Source organism: Martes martes (assembly GCF_963455335.1).
Source record: "Martes martes genome assembly, chromosome: 3".
NCBI classification, from domain to species: Eukaryota; Metazoa; Chordata; class Mammalia; order Carnivora; family Mustelidae; genus Martes; species Martes martes.
The window spans coordinates 153,976,440-153,997,497 of NC_137890.1; the positions used below are offsets into that span (position 1 = coordinate 153,976,440).

General features: G+C 47.5%; 1 protein-coding gene across 4 annotated transcripts in view; it reads right to left on the reverse strand.

Moving 5' to 3' along the window:
• The window catches only part of AGAP1 (ArfGAP with GTPase domain, ankyrin repeat and PH domain 1), a gene marked incomplete at its 5' end in the record, with an annotated part of 507,381 nt that overhangs the window by 119,379 nt on the left and 366,944 nt on the right, over positions 1-21,058 (reverse strand). For all 4 annotated transcript variants that reach the window (XM_080798886.1, XM_080798889.1, XM_080798885.1 and 1 more), the window contains one exon: positions 2,245-2,406. In XM_080798886.1, coding sequence (XP_080655012.1) covers positions 2,245-2,406 — 162 coding nt within the window. The remainder of the gene's footprint in view (positions 1-2,244; positions 2,407-21,058) is intronic.

Sequence of the window (21,058 nt, forward strand, 5' to 3'; positions counted from 1 at the left end):
TGGCCGTTGGTATTACAGACACAATAATCTGTGAACTAGGAAGTGAGGGGCAGCTTCCCTTCTGATCACTGGTGTTGAATTTCTGAACACACGTCAACCATTACTCATCATCCACGCTTGAGGTACTGTGGCAATTTCTAATCTGGGTGTTTCTATGGTGCCTGGGAGTCCATCTTTCCGTCTGCGTCACCACCGCAGCAGTTAGGCCCTTTAATGAAAGGGTCCAAGGTTGTTTTTACATTGAGGATCTGTCTCAGCCTCATTATACACTATTGCTCAGCATAGGATACGATCCCAGTAACTCAGGAAATGGGCTGGGAGCTTCTCAGGTGTCCACCAAACTCATGGACACGTCTCAAACCTCTCTTGAGTCATGCCTGGCTGACTGGGATGCTAGTTTGAAGCCGCAGTCCTATTACACACGCAACCACTGATTTACCTGAAGGCTGTATCTTACTGACACAGTTGTCACTCTGTCAGGAGGTGGGTAGGATATAAGCAGAAAGTGTGAAATATGTGTAATGGTGTAATGTACTTATAGGTGGACCTGATCATCGGTTTCTACCAAGTGGTGTTTCTGAAAAAAGTTGTCCAATAGAAACACGACATACCCAGTAAGATGATTATCTGTGACATGGACAGGAAGACTTTTCCTACAGCAAACCGTCCTCTCCCCTGGGGTACATGGGGTGAATGTCACCCAGACTGATGAGGCTCCAGGCTTCTTCTTGGTTTTACCCCCAACCTCCCGTTCCGGCAGGGCATGGCCACCGGTGCACCTCTACAGCCGGATGCTCTTTGTTAAAGCGGTGTTTGAAAGTCTCAGCAATGCTGGGCATCTGTAGCTCATTCCTTTCAACTGGGAAGGTCAGAAATGTCTAGGTGGGTGCTCTGATCCATAATCATGATTTTTCACCACTCCTGATATAATAGAATCATCCTTATTTATCATAATGGGAGAAAATCAGTTTTTACTGACTACACCTGTTAACAGGCAGCCTATGGGAGGCAATAGGGCAAGAGATGTGAAGAAGAAGCGCTCTCAGACTCTTCCCTGCTCGGCCACCATGAGAACCCCGGCAAGCCACTGGAAACTCTGAACTCCGAGTTCTCAGATGCATAAAAACATGCCACAACTCAACTCACAGAATCACGTGAACAACAAACCCCCTACACACACCATCAACTCTGTTCCTTCCTTGCTAATGTATGCATTGTGGGCTTCCAGGCTCATGGCCGGATACTAGGAGGGAAGAAGGCACTTTTTCCAACACTGCAAACTGTAGTTCTGAACAATCAAGTAGAGGATTCGGGAAAAGCATGGCAGAAACAGAGGAAGAGAAAGCATATAAAGTTATAAAAGTATTTCCGACGCCCGTGTGGAACGCGTGTCGAAAACAGACTCTTACTACTGATGGTGTCACAGACAACAATTCATGTTAAACAATGACGCTACGAAATTTTTATCTTCCTTTGACGTATTTCTTCAGTTTGTTGACTACAACTGCATTAATTTCACTCTCATAACGCGGGTGTGTGTGTGTGTGTGTGTGTGTGTGTGTGTACACATGGCACATCTCCACTTTGCATCTGTGAAATAAAAAAATGTAAATCCATCTGAAGGAGTGACTTCAGAAAGATCACATCTGGCCATCACTGAGAATAAAAACTAAGGGCTCAACAAGTAAAAGGAGAACCAAGACAAACCATGACAAACTGTGACAACTGGAATATTAATAGAGCACACAAAACAAAAAGAACGGACAGACACTCATAGAAGAAGCATTTATCATAATGTGTTGCTGAAAGCCAGGATTGGAGTAGCCGTCTTATAAGAATTAAGACCAGCCAATACTAGAAAACACTTCTGGAGTAGGAAAGGGAACTGTCTTTGTTAGAATAAAATAATATGGCACCCCTCCCAGTTGGAGTACAGGGTGCAGAGGCTGGGCCAGACCCAGAACCTGACCAGGCGGGTGACAGGGAAACCAGGTTTACCGTCTACCAGATGATGACTGCCAGAGAGCAAGAGAGTTGATCTGGTGGAATGATCTCGAGACTCAGTCAGTGACGAGGCAGCTCCAAGGGCCCCTCTGGGGCAGCCTGGCACACAGAATGCACGTGTGGTGACCAGCATCGCTGTGCATGTGCGGTCCAAAGGGTATGGGACTTCCCCAGCTTGAGAAATAAAAACTAATTTCCAGGAATGCAGACTCTCACCCTGAGCTCCCCGGGAAACCTTACCTTCAGCGGTGCCAGAGAGCCCATCAGCTTTGAAGTTGCTGGTACTTTTCTTCCTTCGGTGCTTCTTTCTGTTCGCGTGAGGGGAGGGGGGTGGGTCGAGCTTGGGGCTGGTGGTGCTGGAGATACTTGGACTGGAGCACACGGAGTCACCCAGCCCTGTGTCTGCCATGGGACCGGAAAAGGCAAAAGAATGCAAAAGTTAACACTTATAAAGCCAGCTTAGCAGAAATACAAAAGCAATATTCCTCCAACATCCTACCAGGTCCCACAAGTACTATGTTAGGTGAGCTCACTGGACTGGAGGCCCCAAAGCATGCAGTATTAAAAGTTCATGGGGCTGTTTCCTCTAATGTGCCACCTCCCATTAAAAAAAAAAAGACTTTATTTCTGGATCACTGTAGGCTATGAATTTAAAATCCTCCACTTTGCATGGCTGAGGTTCTGGAAAAAGCAAAGTGAGAAGTCCATGCTTTTTACTAGTTTATTTCTCTTGTCCCATAATTACTCTGATCCATTAGGAGAGAAATCAAGATGTCTGCGGACGCATACGAAAGTGTCCTGGGGGTGGCTCGGCCTCTGTGCATGCACACAGGGGAGAGGGAGTTCCGATTAGCTCACTCCCACCCTCAATGTCACGTACAACCGCAGCATGGGTTTATTATTAGTGAAAAACGGCATGCCATCTCTCTCGCCACAGCAGACCTGCCAATTTTTGATTCTCTGACTCTTCGGGACCTACCCTGTGTCAGGCACATTGACAGATAATGGAACTGTCCCAATGTCCCAATGACCGTTCCCCCATCCCTACCCTTGAGGAGCTGAAGCCTCACCATGGAGGCAGATGAGAACGGGCAAGGACGACCGGCCTCTGCGATGGCAGGGCTGGCCTTTTGCTCCTTCACTCTGCCCCTTGGGCAACCACTCAATTCAATGCACCATTTTCATTCCCAACTGTGCATCCTAATTCTTTGGTCACTCCACAGCTGTAATGCTCTCTCCCAGATGAATGTTTCTCATCCCTGCACTCGGAGGTCTGCCAGTTGTCTGGCTCTAACCAGCATGCCTGTCCCCCAGCACAGCTGTAGATGCCCTTTCCCCTGTTTGATGCTGAGCATGGAGTATCGGCACCATTCCCAGCAAGCTTCCCCGGGTCCCTCCCATCACCTGGTACTTCTTTCTTAAGGCACACACCCATGTTTCTTTGCAAGATGTTAAGAACATACACTTGAGTTACATGTGGTCAAGTAACAGCTGCCACCACATGGGGTGGCTCTATGTCTGCGCCCTCTAGTCCTTTCTGAGACTCTTTCCCTCTGTCTGCCCTGTAACAGCACACGGCCTTGAATGCAACGGCCAAGGCGTCCTGGTGCCTCATGTGGCTGTCACGTCCCCCTGCACGTCATTGATCCTTCACCACTGCCTTGCCCGCTCGTGCTGAGCACACAACCTGGTACCTCCACCTACACGTCACCAGGGAAGACATTAACCTGGGAGGAGTCCAAACAAAGCTCCAGCTTGCAGACGCAGCAACACTGAGCTGGAAGCGCTGGTGAGCACCGGCACGACAAGACCCGGGGACATCACGTCGTGTGCACGTCCCGCTCACAGATCCTTGGACTCGCCCAGGAAGAAAGTGCCGAATGCTCTTGTCAAACACCTCACTGAAGGCCTACACGGCCGCCCCACTGACACACATTTTTGACAATTTTTGAATAATAAAGGGAAATCCACTTCATGTTTTCTCTCCTTAATGAGCTACCCTGTTTAGTCTACACACACACACAAAGCAATTCTCCAACAGCCTAATTTAGGATCCAACTGGGAGGTCACTTCAACTCCCTGAAATACTAGTCATAATTCACCCTCCTGGGGAACAAAATGACATGTGTTGGTGTCCAGGAATCTCCCTCCATTCCAGATGCAGAAAACTGTTACTAAAGTCACTAACAGGGACTTGGTGATTTCATTCCCAAGTTTTCTGGGCATCTTGGAATATTTGTAATTCGGGGAGAAATCTCTGATTCACCTAAAGAAGTGGCTGAGGGGCATCCTGGGGCAGCAGTGACACCCGCCTTCCCCTGAGGGACCCTGAGCAGTCTCTCCAGCCTTCTTTTCCATGGACACCTTCCACACCAGCACATCCTTTCTTTCACCTGTGGCTCCAGCGTTCCACTGAGCCACTGGCTCCCAACTGGAAACCCCTGCCCAGGGACACCTGGTCATATCCACAGATGTTTCTGGTTATCAGACTGAGACAGGTGAAGGTGTATAGGCATAGAGCAGGTAGAAGCCAGAGATGCTAAAAAATGTCCCAGGACACACAGGACAGCTCCCACCACTGAAAACTGACTGGTCTAAAATGGCAACAGGGAGAGACCCGCAGGATCTGAATTGCTCTGTTCCTCGTCACCGGCTCAGTCTCCTGGTCTGTCCGTGCAAACCCCCTCACAACAATGAAACTCTTGGAACACTCGCTTTACCTGCTTTGAGTTGGCTCCCCCACCCAGGTGATGGCACTGGCATCCCACCCCCAGGAAGCACACAGGTGGGGACAGGTTTTCTTCCTCACTAGGCACTGCTTGCAGACCAGTCCCCCTCCAGCCCCACCCCGTGAAGCAATCCCCCCATCCCCCCGAGCCTGCTCACACCCACTGACCCCTGGCATCTGCTCCTTCTTCGCTCCCTGTTTTAGCAGCAGCTCACCCCACCCTCACTCAGGAGTCACAACGTCCAGCTCCTCCTAGGTGCTCACTTCAGCATCCTGGCTTCTTAGGCCTCTGCCTCGCTATGCTCCCTCCTTCCCTCTGGCCCTCATGGTCCTGACTCAGGCCCGCCACGGGAAGCCAGCTTCACTGGGTCTCATTTTTTGTCTCCCAGGTCACTTACACCAGGACCCACACTCTGAGGGTTAATCTAGCAGAACTCTTCGCCTTCTACCCTTCCTGATCACTCATCCAACTTGACTGCTAACTTCCACCCCCCACCTGCTTGGCGCCTGCGCTCAGGCCCTGCTGGAGGGACACCCTCATTCCCACTGGGGCTGGACCACTGGCCTGCCCTTCCATCTATTACGTTCCCAGAGTAAAGCTGCTCCCCGCTCTCCAACAGGCTGTATCACACTCCCTCCATTCTCCCCAAATGCCCCACACCTCACTCCATCCCCCACAAAGACATCACCTTTCATTTTGCTGAAGACAAAAACAAAACAAAACAAACAAACCAAAAAACCCAACCAAACCGAAAAAGCAGCCATCAGAAGAGAGCATCCTCCTTCCTGTCCTTGGTTCTCATAGACTCGGGGCCTCCTCGCTCTGGGAGCTGGCTCCCATCCACTTCTGCTCCTGGAGTGACTTTGCCCCAGCCTTTCATACCCTCTCTGGCCTGCATCAAACGTCCTGTATCACTGCACTGCCTCCTGTTTCTAACAAAAACCTCCGTGACCCCGTGCCCTTCCCCAGCCACCACCTGATTTCTGATCCTCTTTGAAACAGAGCCCCCAGAGCCTCTCCCCTCTTTGCTGCTTGTGTCTGGTCAAGGCTGACCCCACTCCCATCAAGCTTGCCCCAAGGCAGCCGCTGCCCTGCCTTCACGGTGGCCACCAGCGCTATCACAGCCCCCTCAGTGAACAAGCCCCAGTGGGCTTGCGCAGGTCTTGGCAGCACCCCACACAGCTCATAGCCCCCACCTTTGTGGACAACCCGGAGTGAACTGGATGCCCATCAGATCACAGGGAAACTAGGAAGGTGTGGGTTTTAGAACCCAAAGGAGAGGCCCCCAGAGAGGCCTTCCCCACTCTGGCCGCTGTCCACGGCTGCCTGGCATCCAGTCCCACTGCCTCGCTTGGCAGGTGGTGTTCCCTACGTGGAATGTTCCGTTACCCAGTTGTTTGTGTCCTGGCGACGAACGCCTTCCTGGCAAGATGTGAGCCTTACGGAGGCAGGGACTTGCTTCGGCCTCTTCACCAGGATGCAGCCTGGCACAGATTTGGGATGAAAATGGGAATTGCGTGCATATTTGTGGAATTAAGTTTTATAAGGAGCTGAGGTCCCTTTGAGGGGCACTCACACAGGTGGATGGTGCTTTCTGCTAAATAACAGAGAAGCACTTGGTGACTTCCTGGTAAAATACGGGCACGCAAGTTTCCAGCCATCTGGGTCCTGTTTCAAGGTAAGCTTCTAACTCTGTGAATGAGTCTACTCACACTGAGAGTAAGAAAGCCTTACATACGCCACGTACGCTGCATGAGCATGGCGTGCTGCATGAGCCAGCTCTGGCCAGGCACCTGAGGTTCAGCACCAAGAAAAGGGCAAAATCCCTGCATCACAGAGCCGATTTCTATGAGTGAAGGAATGCCTATCTAATTTCTTGCTCAATGTCTTCATGAAGAACTCTTTTTCTAGGGCCATGTTATTGGAACAGAGAGGGAAGGGGGGGGGCAGAGAGGGCACACCTGCTGCACGCAGGTCACTGTATGCTCACGCAAGCGCCCCCACACGTAGACGGAAGTAAGGTGAGGCGCCATCTGTATGCCACCTTCCTGGGTAGAGCAGGCCAACCGGCTAGCCCTGTAGGCCCCCTTGAGAAACAGAAATGTGACTTGGGACAACTGGTTGGGCCATGAGGACTCAGAGAATGAGTGTGTGAGGGTGACAGGAAGACAAAGTACCACTGAGTTAGAAGGCCCTGGGGTGGGGTGGGGTTGGGGAGAAATAGAACACAGGAGCCCTCACCTGGCCACTGGAGGGAGGGAAGGAGACAAGCTTTAAGATGACACAGGGTTGTCATAATGAAAAGAGAAAAGCAGGATCAGCATTTGTAAGCCCCATAAATTCTATTTCAGACAAGAAGGAAGATGAATAAAGTAACTGATGGGCACAAAACACTTTGGAATCCATGAGTACTTCCCACCTGCTGCCTGATTGGTAGTGTACCAGGTAGTGGGCCCAGGTCCCACAGAGAGGACCATCCTTGCCCAGGTTTAGAGGTGACGAGCTGGGGCGGTGACTCTCGAGATCACTCTGCAGGTGAAAGTGGAGCCCATCTTTCTTGTCTCCTCCCGGTCCCATGTCTATGTGTCTGTGCCCCCACACCTCTGCCTCCCCCCAGCAATTTACTTCCACAGGCAGCAGCACTGTGGCCACCTAGAGGCTGGAAGTCTACAGCAGAGGGGCTAAGGCTGGGGAGGGAGTGGGACGGGAACATAAGTATCTGGAAACACCAGATGCTCCAGGCCACCCACGGTCAGTGGGAGCAGGGAGAGCTCAGGAGTGCATGGCGGGGCGAGGGGGCTGTGTGTACGGGGACCGGGCAGCCTGGCTGTGGGAGGGGCCTGCTATGGCATAGGGGAACCCACCTCTCGAGGGAGCCTTGGGACCCTTGGTCAGGGGTCGGTCAGGGGGGCTGTGGCAGGAGACACGACTCTGGCCAGCAGGGCTATTCTGGAGGCTAGGGGTTGGTGGGGCAGAGAGAGCCACATTTGGAGTTAGCTGGGTCCTGAGCTGCTGTATTAATGTCCCTGGCTTCCAGATCTTGAGAACCCCCTTTTCAGAGGAGTTGTTTAAATTCCCCTGGTTTAAAATATGAGCAATCAAAATGTACTAGGCTTCCATTCTGTGCTTTTCCATTTCCGATGACTCCTCTTGCCTGACAAGGTATCCCTCAAAGTGAAGAGGCCCGGAAAGCCCAGCCCCAGACACAGTAAATGAGCTCCAGCCGCAGCCCACGGGACGCAATCCGCTCCTCCTGACTGAATACAAATAATGCATTTTATTTTGTATCAATTACGGGGCGCTGGGATAGCCGGCGACCATCGACAGAGCTAAGTACGGGAGGGTGGACGCGAAGAGAAGAAAGGCATGCCAAATTAAAAAAGCAAGTGCCTCATTACTCCACATCGAACCCGACTTTGACGGAGGGACTTGGAGTCCCCTGGGTGTGCGACGCCGAGCCGGCATGGGCTGGTCCGCTGCCGTCCCGTGCGCTCAGTGTCAGCCATTAGTTCTTCCCAATCGGGCATCAATGTTCAACGCACACCCCAAAAAATATATAATATGAGCAATAATGATAACAATCTGCAGTCTCTCCAGGCTCCGGTACGTGAAGTATGAGTCAAAGACGCGCCTCACTTTTCACTCGGAGAGCTGACAAGCATGACCAGAGGGGAATAAAATAACATTCCGCTCGCATAAATATCAAGCAGCCTGCTTGAGACGGATGGCCAGGAATGTATTCTTAGCTATCATTCCGGCAGACAGGCCCAAGGACACTCATAACTTATTTTACAATCATTTAGTTTCAGCTCAAGTGGAAAACGTGACAACTTATCTCTGCTGACAAGATGCCATATCGAAACCTTACAATTAACTCTCCTCCGATTATCTGCCCAGCCGATCATTAGCTGGGCCATTTCTGATGAACTGTTGCAGGGAGCTTGCCTTGGCGGGAGCCGTCACTGCCAGGTGTGTAGATAGGTTTTTGATATCCCGGCTGATATTCAAATACTTGGGGCTCTATGCATGTGACTCTCACGGCTCGGCTGCTCCCAAGTCTCTGGAAACACATCTGCTGGGGGAGACATCCTTCAGCTCCACGCTGGAAAGGGGTGGTGACCCCCGCCCTGCCCCCCGCAACCGTATGTACTGCTCTTCCTGCGGCGGCGGCTGGGCTGGCCGTCCCTGCACACATCCCCAGTCCCCACCAGGTCAGAGGTCAGGCCCTTCCCAGGCACTGGAGGGAGCTTGACCTCCCACCACTCTTCTTTAGTGGGCCTGGTTTGGAGAGAGGGGACATCAAGAAGTTGCTGCTGGAAGCCACCCACATGACCAGAGGAGCTGCTAATGGTCCCCAGGGCTGGCTGGCTGTTAATTTCCAGTGTGTCAAAGACAGATACGAAAACCTTCAAATGCATGCTCATAGGAAGTACACATCTATACAAAAACAAAGGAAGCAGGAAAAAGGAGAAGGACAGGTGTGTGCACACCAACCCTCCCTGTCTCTTTTCACATACTCCCTATCTCACTCATTTGGCAGTATGAAGTAGCATATATTCCTAAAAATCCTTTTTTGGGGGGGTATTGAAAGAATACAAAATGATCAAAGACAGGGCTATTTGTCCGTGCTGGGTTGGGGGCAGGGGGCATCAGGTGAGAGCTAAGACCTTCTAAAAACCCAAGATGAGGTCACGTAGGAGCCAGTGAATTAAAACACATTTCCTTCGAGACAAGGCCAACCATATAAAGCTCATTTGGATCTTTAAGAAGGGCTCTGTTCTTTCTGAAGCTCAGAGAGATGTGCGGGCTGGTAAATAAAGAACAGGCCACCTCTGCCATCCAAGGAAATCACAACATCCCGGCCTCTGTTAAAAGGTGAGTGTGAAGTGAAGTTCAAAACCTCGCCCCTTCTCATAGTCCTTTTGACGGGAGCTTTCAACAGGAGGAGGTTTACTTGAATCCCAATCTCTGAAGATGTTTCAGAGACTGGTATATTGTCCGGTTCCCTTTGCCGCTCACGGCGCTCACACAGAGGTACACGGTGTCAGAAGAAGGGGCAGCAGGGACACGATGGGGGTTCGAGGAAGATGACAGGTGTTGGGGGAAGGAAGAGACACCACAGTGTTAGACTGAGTTACAAAGTGGGGAGGAAAGGAATACAATAGGAGGGGCCAGAATGGAGAGAAAATGTAGGGGAGAACCATCTCCTACCCGGGCCATGTTCAGTCGCACCAAGATGTCTCTGTAAATAAACTAAAGTATTGGAATTGATCTTCATTTATGTGAAGCCCTTACTGAAACACGTCTGTGACAGCCTTAAAAATAGTGGCACGAATGCTGATCAGTAATCAGGGTGCAGGATTTTTTTTTTTTTTTTTGAGGTGATGGAAATGTTCTAAAGAGGACTGTGGTGATGGTTGCACATCTCTGTGAATCCACTAAAACTTCCGAATTGTATACTTTGAGTGAATGAAGCATATTGCTATGTGAGTTTTATCTCAATAAAGCTGTTAAAAAGAAAAAAGAGAGAGAGAGAAAAAGGGGGGATGGTCATTGTGTTAAATGCTACGAAGCAATCAAATAAGGAAGATCAAGTCAACATCATAGTCTAGCAAGATGCAGGGAGGGTATCAGAGTGAGGGTAAGGAAGGGGCCTAGGGATCCATGGGACTGACGGTCTGGTCCTCCAGCCATGTGCCAGGACCTGGCTGTATGCTTCGGGTGAATGGCAGACCCCGGAATGTTTCATCCTTCTCCAAGGGAGCTGTCCCAATCTCCCCTACCTCCTGCAGAGCACAGCATATGACTGCAGCCAGAACGGCCTTGTTCCTCTCAGGTCTCTCTAGTTTTCCCTCAAGCTGGATGGCCAGCTTCCATTGAATACCATGACCTGATCTCAGGGGATGAAAAGTAGAACGTGTTGTAGTCCAGTGAGGCCAACAGCCTGAGAAAGTCAATGTGGGAATATGCTGGGAAGGAACATATTAGGGAATGCAAGTCAGTATTTTACACTTGAGGATCAAAAATCAAATTGTTCTCTAGTTGATTTTTAGCTGAATTAATCCAGCATACTCGGAAAAATGCAAAGGTGCTTGGAGCAAGGCTGTTAAGTAGAAATGAAATCATTTCAAGAGATGTCTGTTTCTTTCCAGCCTTCTCTATTTTTACATAATCAGCCACAACCATTTCTCAAGTTTGGTGCTTATAAGTAAGCAGTAACTGACAAAGAGACCCTGGTTCACATGCGAGGCTCCACTGGCTGGGCAGACTGGGGAAGAACTGGGCATGTCTGAGAAGAAAACTCAATTAGAGAAGTTAATTAAATGTCTGTTCCCTCTCTGATAATGTAAATTTCCCATTTTAGGAATTTAGCTGTTTCTATTAAAAGTCACATGGAGTCAAATTACCAACTGCTGCACAAGAAAGCATCCTGTCTGATGCAGGAATAGCTGGCTTTCTAGGTAGGCGGAGCGCCTCTGTCCAGGGTCCTAAACACATTCAACCAGAGCATTCTGGTTCAAGGAAATACACCACAATAAGGCTGCTTCTTCATGACACATCCTTGTTCTTAACCTGCTGACATCATGTGATTTGAAGAAATAGGGAGCTAGTGTCCTCAGCTTTAAGAAAACCTGATACACAGACACCCAGACTGAAAAAAGAGGTCATTTGGTTGTGACATATCCTACTGCTCCAGGGTCAATTACAGGTTACAAACAAACAAACAAAAAACATCAGAAAGAACAGAATATGTCTCTCACTTTGCTTAATTATTTCTCCTGCTAGGATGGACTTCAAAATCTTGACCAATGCCAACACTTCTGCATATATTTTTGAATATTTAGAATTATGGCTTTAGGATAATTTTCGAGGTGTTGGCTAAAGAAAATAAGCATTTGTGGGGCTCTGGATACATGCTGCTCAACCATTTTTGGAAGCTCTGTGCCTGTCTCGCCAGCAGAGTGTGAGGTCATCCAACTAACCAAGTCCTTGAAGCCACTTACTGACCGCTGGCCAATTTGCACTTCAGCTCCTCCCCTGCCCATTTCCATGAAACAGCCCCTGGTCCTCTGAATGGCCTACATCACTTGGCGTAAGATGGAAACATTGAGGGCAGGGAGAGAACCACGATGTGTTCCACAAAGAGGAACCAGCCCAGCTGTACAATCAGAAAGGCCGTTCAAAATCCTAGCTGTCCACTTGGGGGAATTCATGTCCATTAGCCTCAATTTCTTCACAGGATAACTGGGCAAAACAGCCGTCCTGAACATCCGCTCTTGGCCTGCCATGCCTCAACGTGCTCCCCATCTTGGCCGACAGCAACGGCACCCTCCTGCTGCTCAGGCCTGTGGCCCTGGGCTGCCTGACTCCCCCCTTCCTCTCACATCTACCCCTATCCATGAGGACAGAACCATATACGGCTTCAGCCATATGCTCAGTGTGGTGGCAGGCCAGCTGCCAGACAGACACGCAGAATGGCTCACCAGCATCCAGCTCTCTTCTAGAGTTGGAACAATGCAAGTACACAAAACACAGCTCCTGTCCTAAACAGCTTACATTCTAATGCAAAAATATTACCAGCAGACATACAGAACACACAGGCATTCACAGCACTGGAGGAAGGACGGTGCAAGCTATAGACAGACACGAAGCACTAAGGGCGGAGTGTGGATCTTGAACACTGTGCACACAAGGCCACAAAGGGTGGTGGAGTTTTCTAAGACAATAATCATCCAGTAAGTCAAAACTGAGGACTCTCAACACCAAAATTCTCACATGACTGATACCATAACATTAGAAACATAGGGGGAAATGCTGGTAACTATTAGAATGGATCCTGGGAGATTGACTTTGAGATATGCCTCGACTACAGCTAGACAGACCACAGCGCTGTTGACAGGCTGCTCGAGGGCTCCTCAGTAGTGGGACTGCATGCACCAGATGACCTTCACCATGACCTCCCAGCCCCTCTTTGCACTTCCTCTCAACACAGGGCTCCTATCACCGCCTTCCTTCCCAGTGCTGTGATTTTGTCTGTGGGTGTTTCTCGTACATGGTAGTGTCCCTCCAGTAGGCACCAACCAGCAAAAATCGGTGCTCAATAAAAAGGTCTTTGAAAAACAGAGGGATTCAAGACTTAACTGGCAGCACAAAGAACATAAACATGAGTAATTTTTTTTTTTAAATGCCAGGGGAAACAAACATCCAGTATATCTAGAATTGTACATTTAAGACCCAGAGACTTTAAATATTATTTAAACGCCAACTGAAAAACCTGTAGTAAATATCTGCACAGTTTTGAGCATTTTGCAAAATAAATTATTACCACACAAAGATAATAAATTATATTTTTTAAAAAAGATCTCAATTTCCTCCAGGCATCCCATGTAACATTCATTTTGTTGTTTCAAGTCAATCGTGGTTATTTTTGTTTTGAATGAAATTAAATGCTAATTTGCAGTCAGAGAAATTACGTCATTAAAAATAGTATTTGAAAAACTTACTGTTCCATGTGATTTCACTATTCTCTCCTAAGCTGCGGGACAGGCAGCTTGATTATGAAAAGGGACCCTTGAGCTTCCCAAGTCTTTATTGCTGGTGGGTGGCATGCCCCCATCACAGGAGCCAGAGAGAGTGCTGTGGTGTCAGGTGCCTCAAACAAAAGCCGGGCCACTTGAAAGAGGCCCTGCCAGCCTCTGAAACTCCATTCCCTTCCGCCACACCTGGGCCCTAACAATAGCCCCAGTCAGTGGGCTTGAGGTTGCTGAGTGGGACTCCCTCGCTCCCTGAGCCACTTGGCCAGTGAGGGAAACTCCAAACGGTTGGGTTCCATGGGTAACCCACCCATAGAAAACCCTGGAGCTGATGGAGGGCAACCTGCAACCACTGGGGACACAGGTGACGCGGCTCAGTGCGGAGAGAAGCAAGACCTTGACTACCTATTCAGGGAGCATGTGCATGGATGTGTGCAGACCCCAGATAGTCACCGATTCAACAAACTACTACCCAGTGCCTGCTTCGCGGGGTGTACTGTTCCAGGCCCTGGGGAAAGAGCAGTGAAGGAAACAGAAAAGTATGGTGGTGCAGTTAACAGTGCAGAGCCCTAACAGACTAATCCAACTGTAATCCCATGTGGCTATGGACTGATTCGTGCGGATGCTGAAGATACCTAAATTTGCATCACGAGCTGCCTTGGGTACCTGCTCTGTAACTGAATAACCTTTTAACAAAATAAACATTTGGGGGAAAAATATAGAAACACCCCTCCCCTAATATTCAAATGTGAAGATCTGGGCCATGAATTTTTTTTTTTTTTTTTTTTTTTTTGTTGATAAGGGTAAAATGAGTCCTTTAACAGCTACTGAAAAGAGAATATTTCTCTTTCCTGCTGTTCTAGAATTTTGCTAACCTGCTGCTAATGACTAATGACTGCGCTACATATTTTATGTAGATTCCAAGGCTGGGGTTGATCTCTAACTCTTCTGCCGGCAAACTAGATATTATCAACCCACTCATGTTTCTAACTAGTGGCAGGTGAGCAGTGGCCACACACTCATTTAAATAAGGAAGTTGAGACAGTAAGGTCATCTGTTCATTGAGCACTGGAATCAATCGGGTGTGACATTAATGAGAAGATTAGGTTAATGACTTCTTACTTTTGACACACTATTAAAACACTGTATTTAAAATATTTACTGGGTCACAAATAGGCAGCAGGTCCAGATGGCAAACAAGTAGATCAGAGTGGGCTCTCTGGTTTTCATTCAAGATTAGAAGTCAGGATTCCTCCTTGTTGCAAAGGAGCCTGATGGTTTCCTGCATTTGGCAAGCTTTAAGTTCTAGGGATGCAAACACAGCCCAGTCCACGAAGGGGCTAGTGTGCTGGTGAAGTGTGATGCATCTCCAGGCCAAGATTCTGATCATGTAACAGAAGAGGATACCATGGATTTGGGGCTAGCATAAAACCAGTGATTCCCATGGGTACTACTCGTGAGAAATCAAGGCTGCCCCAAGCTTAACTAGGGTGACATTCATCCTGCTTTGCTTGGGACAATCCCCGTTTATGCCAGTTTCCCACCATAAGTATTAACACATGGGCACCTCAACCTTTTTACAGATTTTATGTATTTATTTATTTATTTGAGCTCGCGTGCGAGAGAGCACACACACGCATGAGCAGGGGAAGAGCAGGGGGGTGGTGAAGAACCTCAAGTGGACTCTGTGCTTTGTCTGGAGCGTGATGTGGGGGCTCGATCCCATGACCCTGAGATCGTGACCTGAGCCGTCCATGGGCACCCCAATCTTTTTTTTTTTTTTTAAAGATTTTATTTATTTATTTGATAGACAGAGATCACAAGTAGGCAGAGAGGCAGGCAGAGAGATCGGGGAAGCAGGCTCCCTGCTGAGCAGAGCGCCCGATGTGGGGCTTGATCCCAGGATGCTGGGATCGTGACCTGAGCCAAAGGCAGAGGCTTTAACCCACTGAGCCACCCAGGCGCCCCTGGGCACCCCAATCTTAATCCCACTCTGCGATCCTTTCCAAGAATGAGAAAAAGAACAAAGCTCAAGAAAATCTAATGATTATGATGATTAAGAATTGGGTACCTAAGAGGTTGTGTGAAAATGGGACAGCACCTCTGCAAACCTGCCCTTTATTTCTGTGTTCCATGCAGCTGGGAGTCATGACAACCTTGCGTCAATCTCAAATCAAGAATCCCCCCGGACTGCTAAGTATAGGAAAAGTTTGTAACATGACAGATAATTTTAACCTGACTGAAAATCTGTCAAATTTTATACTCAGGATAACTGTCTCTGCCAATAACCCCATGGATAAAGATACCACGAGTAATATCTTCGTTCAGAACCGCAGCCAAGACATCATTTCATTTCTGAAGCACAGTTTAAAGTACAGCCTTTTTCAATAGATGATAATATTGGTCAAGTGAGTGGCTCTTATTTTGTCTTCTCCACAAAAATGACAAATCGCTGTCATCTCTAAAATTAATGATGGTGTGTAAAAACTAAGATTAAGCTTGCTTCTGACAAGAAGCAGTTAATAATGCAGCATTAAGCCTAGAACATTCTTTCGAAGAAAAGAACAGATGTCACTGATACTACAATGGTTTTATCATGTTACTTCCAGCACTGTCTTAGAACTTGGGCTTTCTCCTGGCAAAAATAAAATAAAATGCAACACGATAAAATAAAGTGTTTAGACATTCTGAGTAGGATCTGCTCTGAGTTTAAAGCATTTTCTTTATTGTGGCTAAAAATTTTGTCAATATGGTTCAATCAGACACTATGGTTGATCTTTGGGGAAATTGCTGTAAAATAAAATGAAAGATAAGATTGTGTTCCCAAACATAATAACTGACATTTTTCTCCTTTTCCTTAAGCAGAAGGCCAGCCCCCTGTGGCCGATGGAAGGGTCAGTGGAGGGTGCAGCAGCCCCAGCTCGAGAAGTGGAATCTGCCGCCAGCTATTCATCAAAGAATCGCTCATTCCCATTCTTCCCTACTGCTGCCTTTTATCCCCTGGGGTGAGGTTAAAAGAAGCAACTACCCACCAGCCTCCCCAACCAGGATGTGGGCCTCCTCCCTGCCTCCAAGGCTCTACCCGCCCCTTTCCTGAGGAATACATTTCTTTTCCTCTTCTCCCCCCACTTCTGCAGAAGGTTCCGGGAGATCCACAATTTTCTCCTGAATACACTCTTGCCAGTTGCCCCTGCCCACACACCCTGGCACAGCCCGCCGTCCAGAAGTGGCTGGGACCAGCTGTCTCTAGTCTTTGAGATTCTATGGCTCACAGGCTTCGGGAGACTCTGAGTGGCCCCCAGGAAGTGGGGACTTCCAGGTTGTCTGGGCATGAAATGGAAAGGGTCTCTCAATCCCCATGTATGCAGACCCCAGCATCCGCCCCACTTCCACAGTCTCAAACTCTGGCTCCCACTGGCTTTTATCAGTAAACACTCCCCTCTCCATTCACAGTGGCCAAGGGCTCTCAGGAGTGGCCCCATTGCTACTTCTAGTGCCTCTCTGACTCCCTGGTTCCAGCCATAGAAAAGGAAGAATGGATCTATGTATTTTCTTCTTTGAAATTCGAGTTCATTTGCTCATTCTAGATCCAGGGGCACTTCTTCACAGGGGAAATGGTCTCCCTCTTTCCAGCACACCTTGTCATTCAGCTCCAGCTGAGGCCCTGACCTTTGGAGGTGTGGCTACCTGAAGGACAAGGATACTCCACAGGCTTGGAGGGATAGCCTGGCTGGGGCTGTGCATGCAGCTAGGGTGACTACAGAGATTTTGCTCTTATTTTATGAGACTGAGAGGGAAACAGAAAAAAGGAGATGCTGGTATTAGTGAAGAGAGCACGCACGTACAAGCTTCATGCAAAATGGGCACAAAAATGGAATTCACTAGGCACGCTCAAAGTAACAAGTCTAGATAGCCTTGGCTACATGGGGGATTTAAGAGGAGCTGCTCAATTGTGAAGAAAGAGAACAAAATGATGACATGGAGACAGCATGCAGAAGAAGAGGCTGAGATGAGGTGTAATTAGGACTCTCACAGTATTTTCTAGCTCCTCTGGGAAAGCATGGCCCTTTGTGAAGTGTTACAGCTATGACTCTTACAAATCCAACTTCAGTACACATTTGCAGGAAGAAATTGAAAAGTGAGATCACACACAGAAGTAGGAGTCTGATTCTATCTGACTTCACATCTGGTACTTCTCAGAACAGGCCTACTTGTTCAAGGCGTGCTTTCTGGCCGAGACAGGACGAGGCTGGCAAGAGCACGATTCAGAGCCTTGCCCTCTGTCTAGGCAGACAAGGACATTCACGGACTATGAAACCCTGTAATTTCTTCAATATAATTAAACTCGAGGCTGAGGCACATCCTACTGAAGCCAATCCATGTTTGCAAACAATTCTGCTTACTGCTGGAACTACATCTGCCCTCCAGGGTATGGGGCAGGCTCTGCAGAGCGTCACCAGGATTGGACCAGTTGCTCTGCATTCGGTTGGGTCTTTCTGTATCTCTAATTTTCTTCACTGTGCGGCAAGGGGCAGGATGGGGGCAAGGACGCAGGTGTCTTGGCTCTCCCACGACTGCCACCCAGTGCCCCAAATGCCTACCTCCAGCTCTTCTGCCCTCCATAGCCAGGCAAGGACCACTTTCTATGACCACAGAGAAAGACTCGCTGCTCTTGGTTTTTGGATAAATTATGGTTTCGAACTGACTATACCTACTGACAAGTAGAAAGATTTGCAAATGTTTACCTCCTACTTTGTGTTTTCTAACTGTAGAATTCCTAGTTGAGATAATTTTATTTAACATATTTTTCCATAAATAGTATGTATTTATTGCTGAAGGATGAAAAGAGAAAAGGGAAAAACATTTATGATCTTGGAGATATCTGTAGTCTTCCCATCCAGCTGGTTTTTTTACACACATGCATGCAGGTGGGCATGCAGTCGGCCTGGCCCCACCCACAGCTCGGGTTTCCACCTGTGTGTCACATCTGCATTACACATGATCCCTCCCAGCTATGTGACCCTGGGAAAATTATTCAAACTCTCTAAGACTCTGTTTTTTCATTTAAAAACGGGGATAACAATACCACCTCACAGAGCTGTACAGTAAATTTAATGAGCAATATAAAAAAATCACCCAATCCAGGACAACCACATGGCAAATAATAACATTTGGCTGTTCATTCCATTACATAAAACCTGAGTGGAAGTTCACTGGGCGGATACTGACTGAGGCGGCAGACCCTGTTTGAGGCCTGGGAAACAGACCTGTGAACTTGGCAGAGTCCTTCCCCTCACATTCTGGTGGTGGAAGATAACAAATTAAGCAGTAAAGGAAGAAATCACAAAGGTGATTAGGGGTACAGAGAAAGTAAGGCAGGGAAGAGGAGTGGGGGCACTTTTAGGTGGGGGTCACCAGGGTCTCATGGATAAAATGGTCTCTGGTGGGACATGAAGGGTACAGCTGGGGTAGACTGCATGAGAGCAAGGCTCAACCACCTCCATAGGACAAGGACACGTAGGAATGTCTGTCCAGAGACAGTGACCTTTTCATGGCCGTGCACTGTCTCCTCGCAGGGGTTTACCATGATTTCTTTATCCAGTCCCTCACTGCTGGTCATAGAGGTTGTTTCAAATTTATGAACTGTTCTTAGACAGAATGGAAAGTTAACGTATTTACAGCTAAAGTCACTTACAATATAATCCAACTTTGGAAATGAAGAACACAGACACAGCTAGAAGGGTGTATACCCTCAAATTGAAAACTTACTGTAGGGAGTTTGTTCTTAAAGCAAAAAGCTTCTCTGCCTTTTCAACTTTTCTCAACTATGATTGTTTTATATTGAAGGAAAAATACAGTTATTATTGTAAAAATTAATGAAGGGAAATGGTAGTTAGCCACTTGCCAGAATGAAGGGATGTGGTAGTTAGCCACGTGCCAGAGGGAAGGCAGCAGGCTTCCCAGGATGGGGTGACAGGTGCATAACTGACACCAGCGTGACACCATGTTCTAGCCACAGGACAGATGTCACATCCATTTACTGGTAGCGCTTTCATACTAGTGCATCTACTATCCATTTATCTAGAAATCAAAGAATCTTTTAAACATGAAATAGACTATTGGTAACACAATTTTAAGGGAAAAAAGGACTAGCGTATGAAATAATTTCTTTTTTTAAACAATTACTTGTTTAGGAACTGGTATTAACGTGATCTGATTGCTAACACTGTGGATTACAGCTTGCCTGTGACCCCAGAAGAAAGCCGTGTATAAAAACCAGGTGCTGGCTCAGGTAATAACCCACACCTTGACTTCTGTAGATGGTATCATACGATGATAATTTTTCTAGAATGCGTGCTCTGGATGGATGTTGTTGCCGTACAAATCTCATCTGGGGGCCTGACCCGCGTGTCTGGTGGGCGCTGCCACTGTCTTCTGATTGATTGGGGCTGACGTGCCCCCAGACTTCAATTTCCCTCTGCACCCCCACCATAAAGGCATCTTGCGTGGAGATGCTGAGGTGCTGAGGTAGTGCTTCTGGACACAGGATTTCCTGGACATTTTGATGTCAAAGGAAAGCAGTTACGAGATTTCTGTGGGCTGGTTTTGGGGAGCAGAGATGCTTAGTTGACTTTTCACACCAATGCAAAGCTGGATATGAAATGAGAGTCAACAGCTGGTTGAATGCTGAATTTCTGATCTTGGAAAAACAAGCTCGACGTTTTGAAGCACATTAGGTAATTCTGTTTCTCATTACACTATACAAAGAAAATACTTCTAAAGTAGTAATGCTTATCTCAGTTACAATTCGAGATTTGATTATGAGTTCAGCTGGGGACTACTTATTTACAAACACTGTGAGAAAGGGAGGGCCCATCTGAAAACTGACAAGGCTGTGGCAGACCAGCCAGCACATGAGAGGAGAACTCCTGAACCATGCCAGATGGCAAGCCGGGGTGGGGTAACCGCATGCCACGTTCACTGACGATGTCTGTCCCCACAATGGATCTCAAATGCAATTACAATTATTTTCCTGTAAATAAGATACATTTTAAGAAACTCTGCAATAAACATAGAAACATTTCCCTGCAACTGTAGTAAGATTTTTAAAACCCCACTGCAGAAATAATGTAGCAATTAAAATAACATTTATAACTACGTATGTTTAAAATGTTTCTTCATATAAAAGAATAAAATTTTAGGTCATTTAAAATAACCATCTGTTTCCTCACGATATAAAATTTTTAGTATCATTGTATAATTAATATTAATATCACTTTCTGTTAATAATCTTTTCTGTCAGATAATAAAGCAAAGATGTAACAAAAGATATATATTCATTGAAAAGAAGTTTAAGAATGAAAACCACAGCAATATACAAAACCTAAAGGTGGAAATACAGAGGGTTTGAGGATGGCACTGATCAACCACTACACAGCGGCCAACTGTATCTATCATCTACCTATCTACCATCTATCTCCCTACTTACTACCTACTCATCTCATCCTTCCACCTTTCCACTCAGTCTATCCTCTATCTATCTATCTCTCTATGCCTCTATCTATCTATCATCACCCTGTCTACCTATCTCAACCATCTACCCACCCACTTGCCCACCAGTCCATCTGTCCATCCGTCTGTCCGTCCGTCCGTCCATCCATCCATCCAGCCATCCACTCTATCTACCTGATCCATCTCCTTCCAAACAACTCACAATTACTTATATTTTTGTAGTCACTCCTCCACTCTTACTTCCACTCCTTTTTTTCTTCTTGGTACCTAAAATGTTTA